Source organism: Pipra filicauda, unplaced genomic scaffold (genome assembly GCF_003945595.2).
Source record: "Pipra filicauda isolate LSUMZ 115617 unplaced genomic scaffold, ASM394559v2 scaffold10_size6260569_pilon, whole genome shotgun sequence".
In the NCBI taxonomy this organism is placed as follows: Eukaryota; Metazoa; Chordata; class Aves; order Passeriformes; family Pipridae; genus Pipra; species Pipra filicauda.
The window spans coordinates 1,180,142-1,202,412 of record NW_024103541.1 but is presented as its reverse complement, the minus strand read 5'-3'; the positions used below and the strand labels follow the sequence as shown (position 1 = coordinate 1,202,412).

Here is a 22,271-nt window from a genome sequence, read left to right as displayed (position 1 = left end):
GTTTATTCCAGAATGGTGAAGCAGTAAAAATGCACATGCTGGTACATGACCTCAGGTGGGCTCCTCAGAAATCTTAGCCCAGTTAAAGTAATAAATATGTTCTCACAAAGGCAGAGGTGTGCCCTGATTGAACTCTGAAGTGAAACACCAGCTAAAAGCAGCATTTGATTTAGATTAGAAACCCATTTTAAGTGTTTGAAGTAGAAAAGCAGTAGGAGCTGATCTGAGTCTCCAAAGCCTTTTGCCAACAGAAAAGCTCTGAACAATTTCCTTTTAATAATATTAATGCATTTTTTTATTGTGATTTCTGTAATTCTTGGACAGTACAGAGAGGCATGGTATTTATCCAGTGAATTTACAGACTAACAGGATCATTAACACATTCAATGACTCAACCTCAGATCATGCTGAGGGTGACTAGATCTGCGTAAGAGATTCACAGCAGCATGGGATTCACCTCACCCACTGGAGAAGGTATCTAAGCTGGCTACTGGGGGTCTCTCTGTAATCAGTGAGGAGAGTGACACGTCTTCCAAAGGAAAGTCACCGCACCCGACATGTCTAAACCAGAAAAGATTAATTTCCCAAGAGGGATATGCCAATCTCTTGCTGTGGCCCATGAAGGAACCCTCATAATAGGGTAAGGATTTGTCCAAAATGTACCTGATTCTTCGATCCAGCTCAGCAGGGATCCTGCACAGAGGAAAAGGAGTGCATCCCTTTCAGTTGCTTCTGCATGAAACTGCTTGTTCATTTGCACCGTGTGATTCACTGAGCAGCTGCTTTGCCCAGCAACTGACTTTCATTCCAAAGTGACTGCTGTGTCCATAAGGATCACCTGTGAACAGTCTCCTCAACCTCCCTTTAAGATCTAGCCCAGACCACACCAACCCACCCGTACAAAATCAAGTTAAAAATCAGTCTCTTGAGCAGCTGAACTAGCTCTTGCTGCAGCCAAATTAAATCTTTCTCATTGGTGGGCTGGATGAGGCTCTAACTGGATCCCGACTGATGTATCTGTTGCTCACCATATCATTGCTTCCCATCACATACATAATGCACAGATTAATTTCTCCTTTCTCCAAACCTAGTATTCAATTTGTCACTGTCATGGCCCATCACAGTTCTGCTGATCTGTCCTATTTCTGTCTCCTTTTGGACACTGACCAAGACAGTCAACAAGCCATTTTTACTGTAAATCTCCTAGTTGCCAAATTTCTGCAGCCCTTGCTCTGAACCCCTCTCCTGTGCTGTCCCTGCTACACTGACATTTTCCTTCAGATCACCTCCACCAAGAGGGTGGTGAAAAGCACCTGGGCAGCAGGACTGTGCTGGCAGCACACCCTGGCCTTGCTGCCTCTCTTCCTGCCACCTCAATCTCATTGTTGACTGGAAGCTCTTCAAGGCAAGAGCACTGCACATCTGTGCTGTGACACACCAGGCCTGTCCAGTTGCTCACCAGCTGTTTCTAAGCAACCACCAGAGTCCAACTGACTGTGTTGGTGTGGCAATGACAGACCAAGACCAACCACCACTACCAATAAAAAGAAATAACAGCAGACACAATGAATTATGAAAAAAAATTACTTTTTAATGTACAAAAGGTTTATATACAGGTTCAGCATGTTACCTCCATTCTTATGATGTAGAAAACAGCTAAAAATGTTCTTAAGATATAAATTTGACAGAACAATTCACCTACAGTACTTTTAGTAATGATGTCTTCTATACATAATATATACAGTGCTGGAATGGTTATTATAATACTTTTTCTGTAAATGAAGGAAGACCACCACTGGAAAGTCCAAAAAATCTCAAGTCATTGGAGATTTGGTTTTGCTTTTGTATTTGAACTTTTTCTAATGAGATATCTGTGAGGAGGGACTCAGTAGCCACCGTTGCCCTATGCAGCTGTTAAAAAAATCAGATTAGCAGTTGAAGGACACACGAAAGCCTGATCCATCTCAGCAGAAGGGATGCCCAGTTGTACTCCAAGCATCCAGGACAACACACAATGTCCTAAAACATTTACTGCCCTTTTTCCATAAATGCAAAGGCAAGGGCAAGGTCAGTAACTGCAGGAGAATATATACAGCAGACTATAAAATAATCCCTTTAAACACAACTTTCACAGGAGACACAAATAAACAGCCAGGTACCTTGCTTTGCTTTCCTGTCCTCATGCACCCTGGACATCAGCAGCAGTCACTGAGGGGTGAAGGGCGGTGGTGAGAGCATCCTGTGTGTACCCTCTGCATTTGGGATGAGGAGAGGTGAGAATGCAGGATGCTGAGAAGCATCTCCCTGCACCAGCCATACCCAGGGTTACCAATCCACCACTGCCAAGCATGGCTGCCAGATGCACTGCTGTGTATCTGATAACACAAAGTTTGCCTGGAGGTAGCACATGGCATTGTCATGTCAGCCCCTGGTCATGCTGGGAAGAGCGATCCTGACATCCATTTGTGCAAAAGAAAAGACACCGGAAAGCACCTTTATAGGGCTGTCCCGGTCCTGTGCAGGGGACGGAATCAGATGCAAGTGAGAACATCACACTGATACGATGGGGAGATGGGAACGAAAGAGTGAAGCTCTGCAGCTGCTTGCCCAGTCAAACTGTAAGAACCTTGGGGGGATGTTACAATTGTTCCAGGCCCTTCAACATATGGGGTACAAAGTATTTGAGGCTATGAGAGCAGGAAGAGAAACGTTGTCCCTGTCCAATGCAGTCAGAAGCTAAACAAGGCCTCCTCCCAGGTACATGCACCCCACTGCTTCTACCCTTTTGTCTAAAGACAGCGAAAATAAATAACGCAACTAAGATTAACTTCAGTGCCAGGTGGGACCATCCTGAAAACAGCTGATCATTATTACAAGCAGTTATATTTTGGTGGAGGATTTGGCTTTAGGAGGCCTTGCTCCTCCCATCTTTTCCCCAAGGACACTTCCAAGAGATTCGCATGGACCAAGCTACTATTCTGACTCAAAGACCTGTTTCGGGACTATCCAGATGTATGTCTACACTGTAGGCTGCAGGTGCAGTCTACTAGTCAAATGAACAACCCAGGTTGACCACAGTGTATTTTTTGGATACAGCAGCTCTTTTTGTGCTATGGAACATGTTAATATAGCACTGGGTGCATGCCAACAAGCCTGCTTGTGGGGAAGGGTGTATTAGCTCATGCTTGGCCCCACATCAATGCAGCCACGTGCCTGTTGTGTGCATGGAGCCCAGGTAGAGCCCTGCACTGAGTACATCACACAGACAAACCCTGGCCAGATAAATCAGCTCCCCCAGTGCTGCCACATTGGGCTGACACAATCATAAAATTCTCTCCATCACCATCACTTGTTTATATGAGTGCCTCAGCATGCAAAACCCAACAGGGAACGAAGCTGTTGCAAAGCTGCACAGGGATACAAGACATTAAAGATGCATGTGGGGCCCTCGCAGAAAGTCACTGTGCTCAGAAGGTGCAAAAGTTATGCATGTGTGTCAGTCCGCATGCCAGAGCCTTCCTGCCACAGGGGATTATTTCCCAGTGATTGCTGTTCCCAGGCATTTGCTCCACTCTGCACGTGATATAAACCACGTTGTAAACACATCTGATCAAAGTGTGCATTCACCTTTTATGTGTCTCATCAATGTGTCTTTCCAATGTTTTCTCAGAAACACCACTATGTTTTTATAAATGTACATTTTATATACGCTTCTGGCAATACACTATATTTGATTTTTAAAGGAAGAGAGGCCTTGGCTACTTAACAAGAAAGCATGGTAAGGCACTTTGCTGAGAAGCCGTTTGGAATCTTCGCTCTTTGCAAGGTACAAAGGCATTTGTGGTATAAAACAATACTGCTGGCAGAGGGCTTGTTTGGAGACGTAACTAAACCCTACTCTCATCAGAGCAGAATACATAGTATGGCTTTTATTCTAATCAAAACTGCATCCTCCCATTTCTTTCTGGGGCAGGTTGAAAACGGAATTTTTTTGCAAATGTAACTAATGGAAAACGATGGGGAGTGCTATTTACAGGGCTTCTGGGAAGGGAGTCTTTCATCTCTAACCATCCTCATGCTGTTTCCTAGCTTGGTGGTGATACCATTCAGTGCTCTGGGAAACCAAGTCAAAAAAATAATACTAGAGGTGCACCCCTGTGGTGCTGAACTGCCTAGATATAGTTTACATAATTCTGTACAAAGACTTTTTAAAATTTTTGTTTTGAATCCCTTTAATATATTTAGTACTTATAAAAAACCCTACTCTATTGAAACAGATTATTTTTGAAAAGCACATTCATAAAACTGTTTCACGCAGAGCTCCTTGGATAGCACTAAGGCCTTGTGCTTTACTGTTATGACATCATGTTTAGAAATTTACTCTCTTCCGCCAGCGTGGTTAGCATGGAGCTCATATCACCTATTGCCATATTGCTTATCCCTGCAGGTATGCTGGGCAGTGTCAGAGAGTTTCGTGGAGTCGTCAGGCGAGAGGAGTTCTGGGAGAGGTTCTGCAGGATGCTGGGGCTCAGGGTTCCCGACATCAAGCTCGAATGGTCCCCATCATCCATGATGGCATCAAAATCTATCTGGGGCGGCTCAAGACCTTGAGAGTCCACCGTGCTGGACACCTGGTTTGCACCTGGGGAAGGCAGAGCGGCTGGCTTGCTGTTCAGTGTGCACTGCTGCTGCCTGACCCGGCAGTCTGCGTGATTATCGAAGCTGCTGTTCTGTTCATACATGTGGATTTGACCGTAATAGTACATCAAATTGTTCTCCCTCGTGCCCTCCGCGCACTGCTGAGCGGGTGCTAGCAACATGTCACTGGTTCTTTTATGCATGGCCTCTGTTGTCTCCTGGCCTGGGCTGGTGGTGTTCGTAGGATGGGGAGTTCTCATGTACCCCAGCTGTTGGACGGTGCGGAGGCCTCGGGGTCTGCTGCCTGGGTTTGGCTCGGGCGGAGGACGAGGCTGCATCATACCGGGTGGATATGCCTGAGCAGCTGAACCCATCATGCTCTGCTGAGGCTCAAAGCTGGGCTGATTGGAGGCCATGATGGGCTGATGGAAGGTCTCTTGAGCCATGGGAAAGTTCAGGTGGCTTGGCTGAGATGAGTAATTCTGCTGACTCGGTTCATGCATGACCTGTCCCAGCACTGGGTGCTCACTGTTGCTCCTGACCATCAAAGAAGGGTCGGTCGTCATGTCCATTTGCTGAGGGTGAAGGTGAGGTCCAGACTTTGCTGCCATGTTGCTACAATTAGGAGAGATCTGATTTGGGTTGCCACTGATTGCACTGGGACTCAGCATCTGATGAGGTTGGTTGTACCCTGTGTGCAAGCCCACATCAGGGTTCATACCGGGGCCTAGGCTCATCGGCTGCTGCCGCAGCTGCATACAGTTTAGCCTCTGCCCATCCATGCCCACATTTCTTTGCATAAAGCTCTGCTGTGTTACATTCATACCATTGTCTGGCAGCTGCATTTGCTGCTGGTTGTAGTTCTGGTACTGACCAAAGTTCTGCTTCTGCTGCACCACCGCTAAGTTCCCTTGTGAAAACTGCTGCTTCGACTGATTGGACATGATATCAACCGTACCTGAGCTGACTTCATTCCACTGGACAGGCATGTTATTTTTATTCATGTCTGAGGAAGTATCAAAACTCATGGAACACTCTGCCATCATGGGTCCCAAGTGGCTCATGCTTGCCTCAGCCACTGCCATCCTGCGCTGGCTGGGCAAAGCTGGAGGCTGCAGCTTCCCACTTCCCTGGAAGTTCTGCATCTCATTGCTGTACCCCATGGAAGTGCTCTCGGCCGCTGTCCCATTGCTCTGGGACTTGATGTACTGTACCACATCATCCGGCAGCACAATGTCATCATCTCCAATGGGCGCCTCTGTCTCCCCGGACATGGCTTCCATGGCGATGTTTTCACTGATGCTCAGTGGCCGGGGTGAGTAGGTGTGCCGGGGTAAGCTCCCATCTGAGCGCCCGTAGCTCTGAAGACCAAAATTCCTCCTGTCTGTGGGGTGTGGAGGATGGAAGGGGTTCATGCTGTTGGTGCTGTTGAAGCGGTGAACTCGTGGGAGGACCTGGGGGTCTCCGGCAGGTCTCCTCACTGGGTCGCTTGCCCGTCTCATGCAGTTGCCCTGCACCTCGTGGGGAAATGCTGGAGCTGATGGGTAGCCATAGGTGTTACCATCACTGCAACGCCTGGGGCCTGGTGGGAGGCGGATGGAGGGCAAGGTGGGGTCTGGTCCATCCATAAGTGAGATCCTGTTCTTCAGGGTCATCCTCTCCATGTTCGGCAGGGGGGTCGGAGGAGGGCCCCCTGTGGCAGCAGCGTACTTGGCTTTCAGCCTGTAGTGCTGAGCTGGTGTGAGGTTCAGCAGACCTGGCATCCCGCTGCACTGGCTCGCCTCGCTTGACCGGCGGGAGGCGTCTGTCGAAATCGGGTCATAGGAGTCGGCAGAGCTGGTGTTATTGGGACGGTGCCCGAGGTGCGAAGCCTCACTGGAACGGCGGCTGGAGAAGTACGGGGAGATCCCTGATGACCTGCGGCTGACGGTGTAGGCAGAGCTGACGGTGCTTGTTGTACTGTCACGGCGCTCATTGAGCTGGTTCAGCATTGTAACCTCATTGACAGACAGCTCCATTATTCTGGGATTAGGCAGCGTAGCAGAAGAACCACCACTGTTTTCTAGAACAGAGCCTGAGAGAAAGGTTGCAGGGAAGGAAAAGGTTTAGTTAGCTGAGAAATTTCACTTGGTAGTGTTCCTGGTGACAGAATACAGACCCACAAAGACACCCTCAAATATTTCATGGGAGTGACAGTGAATTTCATTACTGCTAGTGAATTCAAAGCTTCATCTTCAGCTCTATGTCCATGCAAAAAGAGCAAGAAGGCTGTGGAGAGAAGTTAAGAAGTCCCTGCTGGACAGTCTTTGTAATGTGTATGCCCCAATACTCAGTTGCTGAGGGAATGTCTCCGCATGGGCTTCTCAGTAGGAAAGAAGTAGGACTGCTGTGAACAGTGCCACAGGGACAGCATGTAGCCACAACCACAGCTGCTCTCTGGGACAGATGCACAGTCAGGGATAGGAGGCCGAGAGCCCAAAAGTTCACATTCAAAGTCTCTTCCAAGAGTAACCCAAAAAGCTCCAATATACTAAGCTGTGAGGTCTATTATAACCCAGACACTATGCCTTGGGACTTCCTGGCAAAGTCAAGAGGAGCACTGTAGGGATCATAGAGATACTTTTAGCAGGAATTGTCAGCCAGTGGGAAACTGGCATATGAAGTTGGAAGCAATAGCCAGGATTTCTCGAAGTCCCAAAAGGCCTGTCAGAACAAGATTAGGGAAGGAGGTCTTCTCTGGATTGCTGTTGTGCTCCACTGGTCTCCCAGGAGGCACATTAGCCCTCGGGGAACTGTTATTGCTGACAGAAATGCAAGCTGTCTTGCGGCTGTCACTGGGACAACAAGAACAGCTGTGTCTGGGTCCTGGGCAAGCCCAAAAACAAGGACACCAACACCTCTGCCTCCCTTTTCACAGCTCTGTAGAACTGAGCATCTGGGGTTCTGTTGCACATGACCAGATGGCTGCGTTTACACTCAAGCTGTCCATTTTACCTGACATCTTTATCTAGCAAGGGCTGACTCAGAGGCAACAAAATATGATCCTCATTCCTCCAGGGCAGACTCTTGGTTATGAAACCAGAGTCAAACTCTGGAGTGTTCCTAAAGGACATGTTCCAGGCACAGGACTTACCGTTTCCTGAGATGGGAGGCAGCTTGGTGTTTCTGGCTTGTGGAGCTGGGCTCACCCATGAGCAGGAATCCTTAACTGTCTTGAGCTTCTCTTTCTTGAGCTGTTCAAGTCGTTGCATTGTCGTCATGTGTTTCCTTAGCTGCAGGCTGACTGCTGAATTACCAGAAGAGACCGTTGAGTCCACAACAGGAGCGTTGTCATCCAACGCCGTCAGATCTCCCAGACTTCCCCCGCTGTGTATGTTCATTTCTACTCCACTGTCATTGTTGTTGGTGCTGTCAAGGGGTGACGGCTCACTGCTGCATGACGACTGGCCACCAGGACTGGACTGACACATCTTGGGGAAGGAAAAGAGGAGAAAAAGTTGGGTAGGTGAAAACATGGATGGAAAGAAATCAGGAGCCCAACATTCCCAGTGTTAGTCCTGGGGCCTAGATAAGCTCCTGTCCTAGGCTCTCCCCTCTCTTGTTACCCTTCCCCGCTGTAGGATCTCAGCTCTACAAGAAGGCAGGCACCCCTTCCCTGTGAGATGAGGTCGGGACAGCACTCCACAGCTGGAAAAACTATAGTGGGTTCAACTGGAAGGTGGAGAGAAATCAAATGCTCTTCCTCCAAAAGAGTAAGGATGGATGTTTCTCGAAGAAAAGCAGCATGTTATCTGGTTGTGTAAGGTATATTGCAGCAAACACTGGCTTATCTAACATGGGAACAAGGCCTAGGTATTTCAGACACCACATCTTTCTGTCTTTAAAACACCCTAACACATAATCAGGTTAGCTGACAAACTTCCTAGCCAGATAAAAACCTGGTTCACTGTTTGCAAACTCCCACTTGCAGATAAGGCAGATAAAGCACCATAAATATTTCTTTTATTTACATTAGGAATTGCATTTCACATTGAGTAGTTTCTTTGCAGCAGACACTATACAGTCTGAACTTGCTCTGAGGTAGCTACTGCTCCTACCAAACAGGATACCTGGCTCTCTGCTCCAGGCCCATGCTCCAGCAAAAAATGGAAGTGCTGAAAAGGCAATGTACTCTGCCCCAGGCCAAGGTGGGAATGCAGGGTGCTGCAGTGTTGTACTTTGCTCCATAGCAGACCCCACAGGCAGGCTGACTGGCGTTGATTGCCCATCAATCCAGATGGCAGATTGCAATCCCAGGATTTAATGGTACGTCGTGATGATTGGAAAAGGCTGGCAAAGGGGATCATTGGGCACCATGTCCTCCCCCTTTCTGTGCTCAAGCAAATATCCCCTATCCCTCCCCATTGCCCTGCATGCCTTCACCTCCACCCTGGAGGGGTTAAACGGAGACAGGAGATCTACAGGAGACCATGCTTTATACAGCTATTTTAATACAAAGGATATCTTTGCTCACCTTAGTACCGACTGTCCTTAGGAAGGTAGAGTAAGGAAGGGTAAGTGGGAATAAAGAACAGGTTGTTAGGACAAAGACATTATTAACAAAAAAGGCCATGTTAGTAAAAGGAGGAAGAGGGAAATGCAGAATACAGTACAAATTGCCAACATTTCCCCCACTCCCATACCCCATCTTCCCTGCCTTCCCTCTTTGGAGGCCCAGATAAAGATCCCTATAAGAGGCTTTTCACCTGTTTCCATGGGTTTGGGGTGAGACCCAAAGATGGGTCAAAACAAGGGGCCTGGGAGTGATGGGAACCAGTGAGGCATCTCACCCCTCCCACCACCCCGATCTTAACCAGGAAACAGGAGTTGGATGTGGGCCCACCAGATCAGATACCACCTGTTAGATGTGCACAAGTGAAGTATCCAGTGCTGGGTAGGGACAACAAAGAGAAACATCTGTCCCATAGCCCTGCTGCCAGCAAGATGGCTTGGCTGGAACCCTGGGAGAACAGAGCATTAGGAAAACAACCCCATACTTTCAGGAGAAACAGGGTGGAGAGCTGTCATTGTGTTCGTGTTTTCATAGGAAAAAAAACCATCAAAACACACGGAAGAAGAGTATTGGAGAGAGATCATTCTGTCCAGTGATTCTCACACTCAGCTTTTGTAACACAGTACAGAGTCTCATCACAGTAAACTGTTTCTTTAGTCAATTAGAGACACTTTGGATGTGAAAATACTCAATTTTTTCCTAACTGAAAAAGTGCTGCTCATTAGTAATTTTTTCAACAACACATCCCCTAACCCTTTTGAGAAAATCTTTGTAGCTCCAGGGCATGCTTTTTTCATAGCAATAACAATCTTTTAGCCTGGATTCAAATCAAGAAAAAATATATTTTGGAGCTCAAAGTCTTTTCAGCTCTAGTGAGAAGCCTGGAGAATACAGGAACGCTCCTCTGCAGGTGAAGGTCTTTTCTGCTGTATCGAGCCCATACCCTGTCCCACTCTGAGCTAGTGCAGAAGATCAGAACTTTGGGTTCAAAGGTGAAAAGAAACATCAAAAGTGGTCTCTGTTGCAACACTCCATCTCCTTCACCAGCCCCGGGCTACCTGTATGGGATGGAAGAGGCTTGAATGTATTTGAACCAAACACTATACACAGCTCCTTAGTACCAGTGGAGCTGCTGTAATGGCCAGAAGGCTGATAAATGGTCTTTGGTTCAGCTGGTGGCCACTCCCGGGGCTGTAAAGCATGACCATGGTTGGCTGAAAACCTGTACTATGTGGGCCACAGCATTGCTCCCATGTTTATTCCTACTTTCTCTCCCCTGCCCCATCATCCCACTACAATCTTCTGTGGCAGCTGGGAGCCGTGTACTGACCGTGCGTACTCCTGAGCAATCTGCTCTAGCCAACCCTGACTGATCAGGATGGTTGGACCAGATGATCTCAAGATCCCTGTCAACCCCAGTGATTTTGTGCTTCTGTGTATAGTGGACAGAACCAAGGAACTGAACTTGCTTTAAGATACCCAACAAAACCAAAACAACTACTTTTATCCCTATTGGCTTCTCAAGACAGCCTACAACAGAGTTGAGCCAGCAAAACTGCTGTGCAGCAGCAGCAGTCTGAAAAGAAAAACAGTGAAGGGTGTAGGGAGGAGGAGAAAAGGGACTGCTTAAACCAGGACCTCTGCTTCAAGAAGTGTTCAGATAGATGATCAATCTGTGCTCTGTGACTGTTGCTCAATTTAAACTGGTGAGGTAGGTAGAGCTCATCTGACCACAACACTTGAGTTTTATCCAGTTTCACAGCACAGGAAGGCCAAGCTAAGCACTGGGCATCATACGGCCCCCATGACTACGAAGGCAGGAATTCATGACGCTGGGTAGGAAGGTGCAAAATGTACTGGACTGTGCCCTGACCTGCAGCTTCATTTCTGGACTTGAACAGGAATGGTGAAGGGCACCTACCCAGAGACATAAATGGCATACAAATGCTTCATGCCCCCATTGCACCAGAGAGATTTGGGACCATGTCATTTCTGCCAAGAGCAACTGCTCTTACCACAGAATTCTCCTTTTTTATTGTTTTGACTTGTAAGCAGTCCTCCATGCTCCTTGTGGTGCTGTTGGCCTCAGGGCTCTCCTCTGAAACCTTGTTGCTCTGCTTGGCGCTTGCCTCATTGTCTCCATTTTCCTTGAGCGGAGGCGGCCTTGGGTGAACATCGTTGCGCTGCTTCTTTGTGACGTGAGCGTCGGGCCCGTGCACTGTCTTGACGTGTTTCCTGAGGGAACTGGGGTCCGTGTACCGCTTCGTGCAGCCAGGGATCTTACAGACGTAGGGTTTCTGTCAATACAAGCAAATCTTGGGTTATATTTAGAATAAGTCCAAATATTCCAGGTACAGTGTATGGGCCAAGAAAGTACAATGAGCATAGCAGCAGGCAGCAGCAAAATGGGGAGCATCTGCTCCACAGGATTCTGTAAGACTGAGATATTGAAGATGTGATATATGGGCGCTGCTGATCCACACAGACTATTTCATGTTGGCTAAACTTCTTGTTTTCATGTTCTGGATTAAAGGACAACTAAGAAATCATGAAATACTTTCCCTAATATTACTTTCCTATGTATGTATTTGCTTGGGTGGCCACAGGAATGTTTCCTGATTAAAGATGGGAGGGAGGTGATGTAGGGGAGTAGGTATAATACATTCTCTCTGCTAAGGTGGGGTCTACACCAAGAAAATGTCTGAAACCTTCTCTTCTGGCTGATGGAATTCCAGTGAATCCAAGCCAGACTGGATTCATCCTACTCAATCTATCATACCACTCCAGCACCTGTCACCTTGAAATCTGTTATTGTGCAAAACAAACCACAGGCGTGCAATGTTTTTTTCAGATGATAGCACTCTAGTCCTGAATTCATGAATCATTGATTGCCACAGGAAAACAAGGATGAAGCCATCCTTCTGAAAACAGAAGTCAGCAAACAGATACTTTTCTTCTTTTAACTTTTTTCATTTTATTGAATTTCCAATTCCGAAGTGTATTAGTGCTGCAGTTGTTTGAGCTGGTGCTGCTGCGCTGGAAGCTCTGAATTCATCACAAGTTCCGCTTTCAGCCTCACAACTACTCTACGTATTTTTCTGCCAATGCACTGGGATAGATCCATGAGAAAAAACAGACAGATGTTGTTTGAAGGCTACTCAAAATGACCATTCCTGTTCTTTTTTTTTAAAATCTGTTTTGTAATTTTGTCCAGGAACTTCAGTGAAAAAATACAAAGGAGCATCTATTCTTTGCAGAAAACCAGTGCAATCACTTGAAAAACACTAAAACCCCGGTTTTTATTCAAAAGCATGCATCCTGACTGATCTCGGCACATCTCTCAAACCAGCTAAATCTTCATCACACCCCACCGAGGTAAATATTTATTATATTTTAAAGCTGGATAAGCCAAAGCACAAAAAGTAAAATAGTTTGCTTAAAAATCTCATGCAACCTTTTAGACAAGCAGTATAGAAATATTATTGCTGCTATTAAACTGTATTCCAAAGAACACAACCCCCACTACGCACACTAAAAAAAATCCCTGTACATAAACAGCTCAAAGATCTTTTAGGCTCAATAGTTCTGATTTTTCAGATCCCAGCAATTAGGGTAATGTGATCACTATTGCTTGGACAGCAGACACTCCACCTAAGGGGATTCAATCATTCTCTTTGTCAGGCCGTACATCCTACAACTGAACTGAGCACAACTGCTGTTTTGTTGGCATGTCTTCATCTATCCCCTGGGTTATCCAGATTCTGACACCTAATGCAGCGTATGCCCTAGTGAAGTCAACAGTTTAGATCTCTCAGATGCCTCCCTCCTACTCCCATGCACATACAAGGTAATACTCATTAGGGTGGGGGAACTGGAGAATTCCCCAAGCACTAAGCAGAACTAAATTTCTGCATTTTACCCCTGTTCAGCTTGAGTTGCAGAAAATGTCATTCTGAGCCTATGGCTGGCCATAAACTCATGCCACTTTTTCGTGTATGCACTAGAGAGTGGTCATGGGATGAAAGCCCTTTTCTCAGGAGTAACTTTTAAGGTATCCCCTGAAGGAATTCAAGTAGTGACTGAAAATTTAAAATTAAATAGTGTCTATGACATTTCAACAATCAAACAAAAGCCAGTGTGGTAATATATCCCCAGCCTTGAACTTCAGCATGTTTGGACTATACACCTACATCCTGTCACACAATGATAGTGACAAATACAGGGAATGCGGAACTTCCCCCTTAGAGGAGACTTATATGACTAATCTGAAACTGTGGTGTATTCCAAGTAAACACTGCAAGCAGAGGAAAATATTTAGAAGGTAGCTAGCTAGGAACCACAAGAGAGTTACCAATGGGTAATGGGAAATACTCACAGCCACAAACTTCTGCTTTGCGTTTGTGTGGTTTTGTGAGCCGAGGTCTCAGTGCAGTTTGCTAACCTAGTGGTCATGGCCACAGCTGGATGCAGGACCCTCGCCTGGGCCTGCTGCCCAATGTGATGAGCTCTGCCATGAGGGATTCCATCTGTTGCAAAGGATCATGTTATATGTTCCCCAAAAAGAGAATGTCAAATATATGGCTCAGAGAGCTATTATATGCAGCCTGCAGATCTCCCACAAGTCTTGGGGCATGTCTGTACTGCATCAAGGAGGGCTGAACAGCAGTTCAGGAGGGAGCATGATCGCAAAATGTAAGATCATGCAGTGCCATGTAGTTCCCATGGTAAGGTCAGCTGGTCTGGTACAAATCCTCCACTAGTGGCTGTGCTGTTTCTGCACCTGAGAAGGCTATGGCATCCTCCAGGGGAAGCAACAGCAGAGGATAAAATCCCTATCTGTTATCTGAGTCTTAAATTTGTGTTGTTGAAAGCAACAACACTTTTTGTGCCAAGTGTCAGCATATTAGATCAGGGTCCACAATAGACATGAAGTTGGATATTCCTGCCCTACAGCCTCCCCTTCTTGCACAAGGGGAATTCAAAAGAACAGACTTTTAAGTATGTCCAAGCTCTGCTCAGATGCAGTGAGGAGTCATCCCAGATCCAGTACAGCTCCTAATCTGGATCACTTGGGAAACTGAACTCACTGGAGAAATTACATTTAATAACACAGCCAAAATGAAAATTCATTATCAGGCTCAACAGACAGGAAACTCTGCCCTGCCTAGGAAGGATCCTGGTAAAGCTCTAGTGACCTGAGCTCAAGTGATCTATGGCCTCACATATCGCTTCGGTGTGCACAAACTGGGCTGTATGAGTCTGTACCCAGCACTCTTGATCCATTCACATGAGAATCTTTAGGAAGTGAAGAGAGATGCTAATCTCTTTTAAGGGCAGGAAAAAATGCTGTAGAAATGCGAATCTTCAGGGGCTTGATTCAGTTTATGGGCAAGAATACGAAGAGCAGCTTAACACTGTTCAGAGCTACAATGAAAGCAACAATGAAAGGGACACTGGATCCAGTGCTGGAGGAAGGCAGAGGAAGTATCCAGGACAGGAGAATGAGCAACTTCCAATACTTGAAATGTGAGATTAAATCACAACTGCCTACCTTTCCAGGGAAGAATTTTTAACATAGAGCAAATGATGTTGTAGTCAAACACCATTTACAGGGAATGCAGGTTGCTGAACAGACAAAACGTTGCATGTCTTTTTGGTCCCTCCTGGCCTCAAGGTCAGTGTAGCCTTAAAACAACGCCAACTACACAGTGTAAGTGTGGATATGGGTTAATTTTAACCTGTGTCCTGCTGAGGAAGTGGCTTGCTGGTGGAGGACAATCCTGATGTTTGGGTTCATACCCAAACCAATTCAAACAACACTGGGATCCTAGTTATTCACTGGGTCTGTCTCAGCATCACACAGCATGGAAGGGCATTCTAGACTTTGAGTCCTTATTCTGACTCCAACAGAATCTCTGAAACCCACAGCACTTTGGTTATCACTGACTGATAAGCCAGAGATAAAAATACTCCCAACAAGCCCTTTGTAGACACAGCATCACTTCAAAAAGCTGTCAACTGTGGCAACTGCGTTCCATTCTCCAATAGTCTATATTTAACTGTTGCAAATTAGGCTATAGACTGAATTCTTCATGGCTGAAAACACTATTAGAACTTTAAAGTGTTGTTTTTTCTTCCCCTGTCAGCTAATTAGTGGTAATATAAATTTCAATCAACGGCTGTGGTTGATTGCAACAGACCATCACATGCGTTACAATAAAGGCAATTTCCTCTGCACCACAACTACTAATAGTGGGTCTCAATTATCCAAGGTTAACAAAGCATTGCATTGTGCTCTATCATTGTACATCAAACGACGGAGGGAGTATTATTTCCAGAGCATCAGGATCCAAGGTAGCTGTTATATTACTACAAGTCTGCTCCACAGTAATATTAAACACCACATGCATAACTGTACAATACTATCTATGCTATTAAAAACTATAGATTTGGAAAATGCTTGTTTTAATATCCAAAGTCGATTAAAAAGTTTGCATACTTCAACATCTGTTTATGATTTCAAACACGGTTTCATAAATATAAAGCTAATGTGGTCTGGCTCTCCAGCAAAATAAATCCCATTAAAAAATAAGAAAAACCTCTCATTACAGTAGGTTTCTTTTTACATGAGTCCAGTGTGTAAAGTGTATGTTTATTGTCAGCAAAATTTAAAAAAAGCCCTCCGTTGAGCTGCGGTGAGCCCGGGCTTACCTCATTGGAATGCGTCCTGTTCTGGTGCTTGGCTCTGTCTGAGGCATTGGAAAAGGCTTTATTGCAGCCTTCATGTTCACAGACATAGGGTTTTTCTCCAGTGTGGGATCTCAGGTGTGTCTTTAAGTTCTCCAGGCGGGAATAGGCTTTGGAGCAGCCTTCAAACTAAAATAAAAAAAACACAAGAGGAGTGATTAATTAACCAGAAAAATTTGATTTTCCCCCTGCCTAAACCCTTCTCATCTGTTTCTCATTCTCTCTTTTTTTCCTTCCCTTTAAAGGGCTTGTGTTTTAGGGAACAACATCCACTTTGTTGGGAGAATTTGCTTCCCTAGGCAGGCTGAGAGTTTCAGCAGTGAGTCATATTTAAGGTGCTGCTCCTTGTTGGGTACCCACCTGACATTTCAACAAGAGACTCTTTTTTCCAGCAGCGTTAAACACCCCTCTCCACTCCTCCCAGAGCTCTCTTAGCCCCTCCTGCCACCCCTCTGCAGCTAACACGGCTCAGAAACAGAGGCCCCCTCCTTCCAACCTAGGGAACTGACAGCTACTCGACAGTTTGACCAGCCTTGCAACTTCACTAGTACCAGCACTGGAAAGGGCAGACCGTTCCCTAACACAAAAGCAGAAATCTAGCAAGCTTTGAAGTTTCCCAAATTACAGCTTGGGTCTACTCTCGGAGGATGCTGTGGTCAGGCTGTCTGACATTACTAGTTTAAAAAACAAGACTCAGTCTTGAAGACAGATGGATTTTTGGATGACAAAACAGGCCAGGAACCTTCCTCCTGGAAAGAAACCAGATGCCCACACAACGAGAAAGAGCAGCTTGGGAGACGTGGTGAGGCTTTGGGTGATGTAAGTCCTGCCACCCTCCACTCTGGCTGGGCTGGAGGCTCCTCCCTCCCTCCCTGCACCTGCCCTGTCCCAGAATGGGAGGATTTCACCTCAAGCCAAGTTCAGTCCAGATGTGACAGAACTTCACATTGCTCTGAGTCTTGGCCAGTGAAGAAACTGGTGCCACACCAGGACAGGTCATGCTCAGTGTCTGATTTCCCATGGGCAGCTGAGTGGTCCTACATGTTTGAAGGTCTGAAAAATGGCAACTGCATGCAATAGCAACAGTACCTGTCTCCTTGTGCTCCACATGTACAGGACTTGCCTGCACTGCAGGGAGTGAGGCAAACATGCAGCCCATGACACCCAGGAAGCATGTGGCCACAGGAGATCCCATATAACTTCGTTGTGCTGGAACATAAGTAGTATTACTTAAGCTTCCCTTTAAGGTCTAGCATAGGGACAGTGGACATAAGGCAAACTTGCTCTGCTCTTGGGATATCCAGATCTCTTCAAGGACAGTAGGAACATCCTGCAAGAGCTGATTCCTTCCACAGCTTTGTCAGGGTAGGATGATCCAGTTCCTCTTCCCCAGACAACTTTCATTAGCCCATTTGTCCCATAGAACGTGCCACAACTTTGAGGTAGCACAGTATATCCTTTTCTTCTCTTGCCCTGTGCAAACAATCTTTTGTAACTCAAGTCGCTTACAATTATTGAAACATATCATTCCTCTTGCTGGAAAACAAAGGGAACTCAGCATGAAGCAACTCATGTGTCCATTCTGGTTTTGCTGGATACTGACACAAAAATGCAGTTATAAAGAGCAAAAGTTCTAAGGCCACATTTTCAAATAAGAGTTTCTCAGCAAAGCAGCCTGTGCATGTTCAAAGCAGTTGTTCCCACTCTTACGTGTGGATTTGATTATGTCCGTGGGAGTTCTGGCTGTCATCTGTTGAAATAATCCTTGACCAAATCCCAGGCTGCAATTGGGCTCATCTGTAGCTTTATGTACACCACAAACTTCTTGTCTGGAACAAACGGCACTTTAAAAAATCACTGCCAGACTTGGATAAGGAATGCTCTGCCACAGAGAGGCACCGTCTGCAGAGCTGCCATGTATCCCAGGCAATTGGAAAGAGGTGTACTCCACTGCAGGAAGAGTTGCTGCAACATATTGCACACGGAGGGACTGTAGTTCTTCAGGAGGCAGAGGATGACTTGAAACCCAAATACACACAGCCTTGCCACTGTTTCAGTGTGACACAACTGAGGCTTGAAAGAAGGATTGTGCAGCAGTGCTTTTTCCTGCTCCATCACAGCACTGAAGAGGATGCAGTCACTGATGCTGTTTGTCTTCCAAGTCCCTCTACCTGCAAGGATGGGGCCAGACTCTCCCTCAGTCCTCACTCTGTAGTGCACTAACAATCAATACTTCTTGATACTTTTAAGGAAGATTGGTAAAGCACTAGACTGAGCAAAGTGCTTTAGAAGATTAAAACAAAGGACATGGCCCTGCGCCCCAGGGGAGCTTATGCTCTAAATTAAATGAACGCAGGGCTGGGAGATTGATAAAGGAGTCATGCAGCAAGCAAATCATACATATCCTGATATTTGTAAGCAGGGGCTGGGGCAGAGCCAGGGAGGGAGCAGGGCTGGAAGTAGCTAATGGAGCAGAAGAGCAGGAAGATACAGGAGGAGAGCTTAGACATCTGGTGAGCAGAAAGAGACTCATCCCTGAGACTCTAGGGAGAGGAACAGTGTAATGCTGACAGCAGAGAAGGTATGAAAAGCTGGCAGGAGGAGAAGGCAGAGAGCAGAGGGTATCAAAAGACGTGGATGACCTTCAGGAGGAAAAAGGGCTCAAACATATGAGGAGGGAGATTGTAAACACCTCTCCTCTCCCACCAGTTGACCGCAGCCACTAAACTTCATACCTTGCTTCCCTCTTGTGCCCCCCATCAGGCATCCTGGGCTGCCCTACTTCAGCCAGCGGTGGGGTGGGAGACTCCAGCTGTGAGGCTTTAATGTCTTGAGGTTGAGCAGGACAAAAGCCCAGCTCTCCCATGTATCCACAGGACTGAGATACAAAATAGTACCCCAGGCTCTTCCTCAGGCAGTGTTTAACACTAGACAGTGCTGCTGGTACGCAGAAGGTCTGGGGACTGGGCTCCTCTTGGGATTTAAGCACAGGGTTGTCTTCACCTCTGGATTAAGAGAGTAGAAGCAGGAGGTGTTGGCCTAGATCCCCAGGCTGAAAGGAGGCTTGTGTGTATGCTTGGGTATGTGGGCAAGGGAAACTCGCAGTCCCAGAAGCAGTAGTGGGTGATGTCAAGTTAGACATGACCAAGGCTAGGTGGTTTCCCACAGTGTGGCATTACTGGATTTCTTTCCTTGATGTAGGCAACTAAGTTGTCTGGATTTCCACCTTAAGTGACTTGTCCTGAGTTGCTTTAGATCTCTCTGGTAGGTCTGAAACCATTTTTCCCAAGGAAATGCAGTTTTGCCCACTAGCATCTCGACCACACTCCTTGACCTCTTGTCCTGTCCCGAGGGTCTAACCTGCAAGTAACTGTAACCCAGGACTGGCTCTGAGCCGGGTGCCAGTGGGTACCCTGCTAGAGCCCTACTTGAAGCCATGCCGTGTCTGCACACACATTTTTGTGACCACCAAAGTCCCGCATCCCACTTGCCAAGTGAGATGCACCATGTGTCCCTGCCAGCTCACCGTGCACTTGTGCGGCTTCTCTCCTGTGTGCCTTCGCATGTGCACCACCAACATATACTGAGCCTTGAAGGGCTTCTGCTCCCGTGTGCAGTCCTGCCAGCGGCAGACAAACTCCTTCTTCTCCCCATGGATGTGATCATTGTTGATGTGCTGGTAGGAGAGAAAGGAAAAGTAGGTCACGCCTGGAAGAGCTGATGCCAGCGAAGCACACACAGTGCTCCAAAAGCCAGATGTTCCCTACCCAGTGCTTGTGGTCAGGCATTGCACCTGGGTGCCAGGTGCACAGATAACACCAGGGACACAGGACCCAACACTGGTCTGGTGTGTCCTGCAGAAGGTGCACAGCACTCAGCACACTGGCTCCAAAGCAGCTATAAATGAGAGGTTTCCAAACGCAATGGGGACCCACAGTGCCAGGGAAAGAGGAGCCCTCTCAGTGTCCCCCTCAGCTGCTTGATGTCGCTGTTGAGGGGGATGACAGAGTAAGTTTTGTCTCTGCTGAACCCTGCTGTGCTGCATTTATGCAGCTGGGACACTTTCCTGGGGAGCTGCTGGAGGGTGGTGGACAGGAGGAGACAAGCCTCTGTTGGGTTTAGTGATCTTAAAGGTCTTTTCCAACCTGAATGATTCTATGTTTCTAAGCCTACTTGCACACCAGCCCATACGCCGGCCCCAAGACATCCACCTGCTGTCCAGCGCTGGTGGCTGGCAGGAAATGACAGCATCTGCGAGCTATGAGCCAGCAAGAACTCGGCTGCATCAATTACTGCTAATTACTCTGGTCCATGAAATCTTTTGCTGGGGTGTTGAAAAGCCAGACCCAGAATGGTGCCTTCGTCCACCCTGGGAGGAAGAGTCGCTTTTTCCCAGTTCAGGGCAGATGAAGCTCTGCTGAAAATAAGCAGAGCCAGAGACCAGTCTGTCGGCAGCGCTGTTCCCGTGGCGGCCTTGTCTTTCTGAATGGGGTCTCACTGCCAAAAATAATGCCTGTCCTCGCTCTTGTGTTTTCAGTAGACATTCACTGACAGGAAATCCTAAAATAAACCACTTTGGGTTTGGGTTTTGGCTTTTTTTGCGCTGAGTTTTTTTCCAGCCCCCGCCTTTGTGCCCCTGGCCAAGGCCAGGCACACATTTTGCAGCTTGGGATGAGATTTTCTCGGGGTGGTGAGGCAATGTGAGGACACAAAAGTACATTAAAACAAAATCATCAGCCTTCTCAGTCCTAGCCAAATCCAGCCTCAGCATTCTGTGTGCTGTGATCCAATGCTGGTGTCAGGGACCTTCTGCCTACGGTCCCAGTTCTACCCAGGGACAAGAGGAGGTGTGTGGGGCTCAGCTGGTCTCTCAGGTACTACTGGTAAAAACTGAGAGCCAAAGTTGCATGCTGGGGGAGTCGGGGTAGGCTGCATTTGGGAGAGGTTTCGTATGGGTTTGGAGTTCTGCTGCCTATGGTTCTGGTTTTATTACATAGCATTGGTGTGAGATTTTAGCTTCAGATTGTGGAAAACTGATGAACCTCCCAGGAGACCCATGGACATGCTAAACCATGCCCAGACCAGACTGGGAAGATATGTCTCCAGGCTCTGCTTGTGTGGGAGTCTGACTTGCAACTAAGACTACACAAGGCAGTGCTAGTAGTGGGAGAGAGCACAGGCTTGCCCATTTGGACTTGCTTGGGCCAGAGGAAGAACATTTATGGAAAGGGCACTCACTCACTGTCTGGGCAACATCTGCTTCCCATCACGTGGTGGATGAGTAGTTGCACAACTCAACCCACTTCAGCTACAGCTCCATAGCCCCCACCTGGCTGGAGGTTTGCCTGGGCTTCTCTCAAACTTCTCTCAAATTGAGTGTGACCTTTGAAGTTGGGAGCAGCAGTTGTGCTTGCAAAAATATATCCTCACTCCTGCAGCTCCCTGTTGACACTCACTTCTCCCACAAGCACACTGTGCACTGTCTGTGGGGAACAGACCCTGCTCGCCCAGGTACTTTGCTCTGCACACAAACTAGAGTTTTTCCATGCATGATGAGATGCCGTCTTCTCAGAAGCTGGCCCACAACATCTGTATTTCATTTCCATGTGTATTTTGGGCATCCCAAATCCACAACCCCACATTGCTAGTAATCATAGTACGGAAGCCTCCATTTTTATAACCGTCCAAATTTAGGATCTTGGATATTTCATTGAATGTTTTTCTTTGGTTTGTTTTCTGGAAACAAATTTTTGCTGAGCTGCCTGGTGCTCTGCACTTTGCTCTGGGCAGAGTTAGTTTTTCTTACATCTGAGAGGGAAACACACAAAAACTGCTGGACAAATGTGAGCTCAGTCCATCTGAGAGGGCTGCTGTGGTTTAACCCCAGAAAAGCAACATCCTGTGGCATGCAATGTGTAACCCATTAAGCACCTTATCACTCATTTGGCCTTGAAAACCATTTCCAAATCTTCCTGTACTCAAGGACTTGTTGCACTCAACCAGTGACTTCTGGCAGAGGTGGGCAGGCACTAGCCTTAGACGGAAGAAAAGCATGTGCCCAACATTATAATTTAGAGTGTGGTCCTTCTGGGCTAAGATAATGTTTGTCTACAGAACTTGGGCAAATGGTACTGATGCCTACTTGGTGGCATCTAAACATGTGTAAAAAGAAGATATATAAAAAAGGGTGAGAGCAGACACAAGCCCTCAGGAAGATGGCTACATGTGAGTTGCACATTGGTGGCCCCTGGCAGACTGGGAGCCTGGCTAAGACAAGCAGCAAAAGGCTGAAGGAAAAGGAGAAGGTAGCAGCTCCTGTTGCAAAATTTGCCCA

The 22,271-nt window shown here is 46.9% G+C and overlaps 1 protein-coding gene across 1 annotated transcript in view; it reads right to left on the bottom strand.

Annotated features, from left to right (window-relative positions):
- Window positions 1-1,570: 1,570 nt before the first annotated feature.
- The window catches only part of GLI2 (GLI family zinc finger 2), a 191,186-nt gene continuing 170,485 nt past the window's right edge, over window positions 1,571-22,271 (bottom strand). The window contains exons 10-14 of the mRNA XM_027725639.2: window positions 19,464-19,613; window positions 15,902-16,066; window positions 11,206-11,487; window positions 7,772-8,108; window positions 1,571-6,712 (exon numbers count right to left, since the gene is read on the bottom strand). Of these exons, the coding sequence (XP_027581440.2) occupies window positions 4,356-6,712; window positions 7,772-8,108; window positions 11,206-11,487; window positions 15,902-16,066; window positions 19,464-19,613 (3,291 nt within the window). The 3' untranslated portion in view covers window positions 1,571-4,355. The remainder of the gene's footprint in view (window positions 6,713-7,771; window positions 8,109-11,205; window positions 11,488-15,901; window positions 16,067-19,463; window positions 19,614-22,271) is intronic.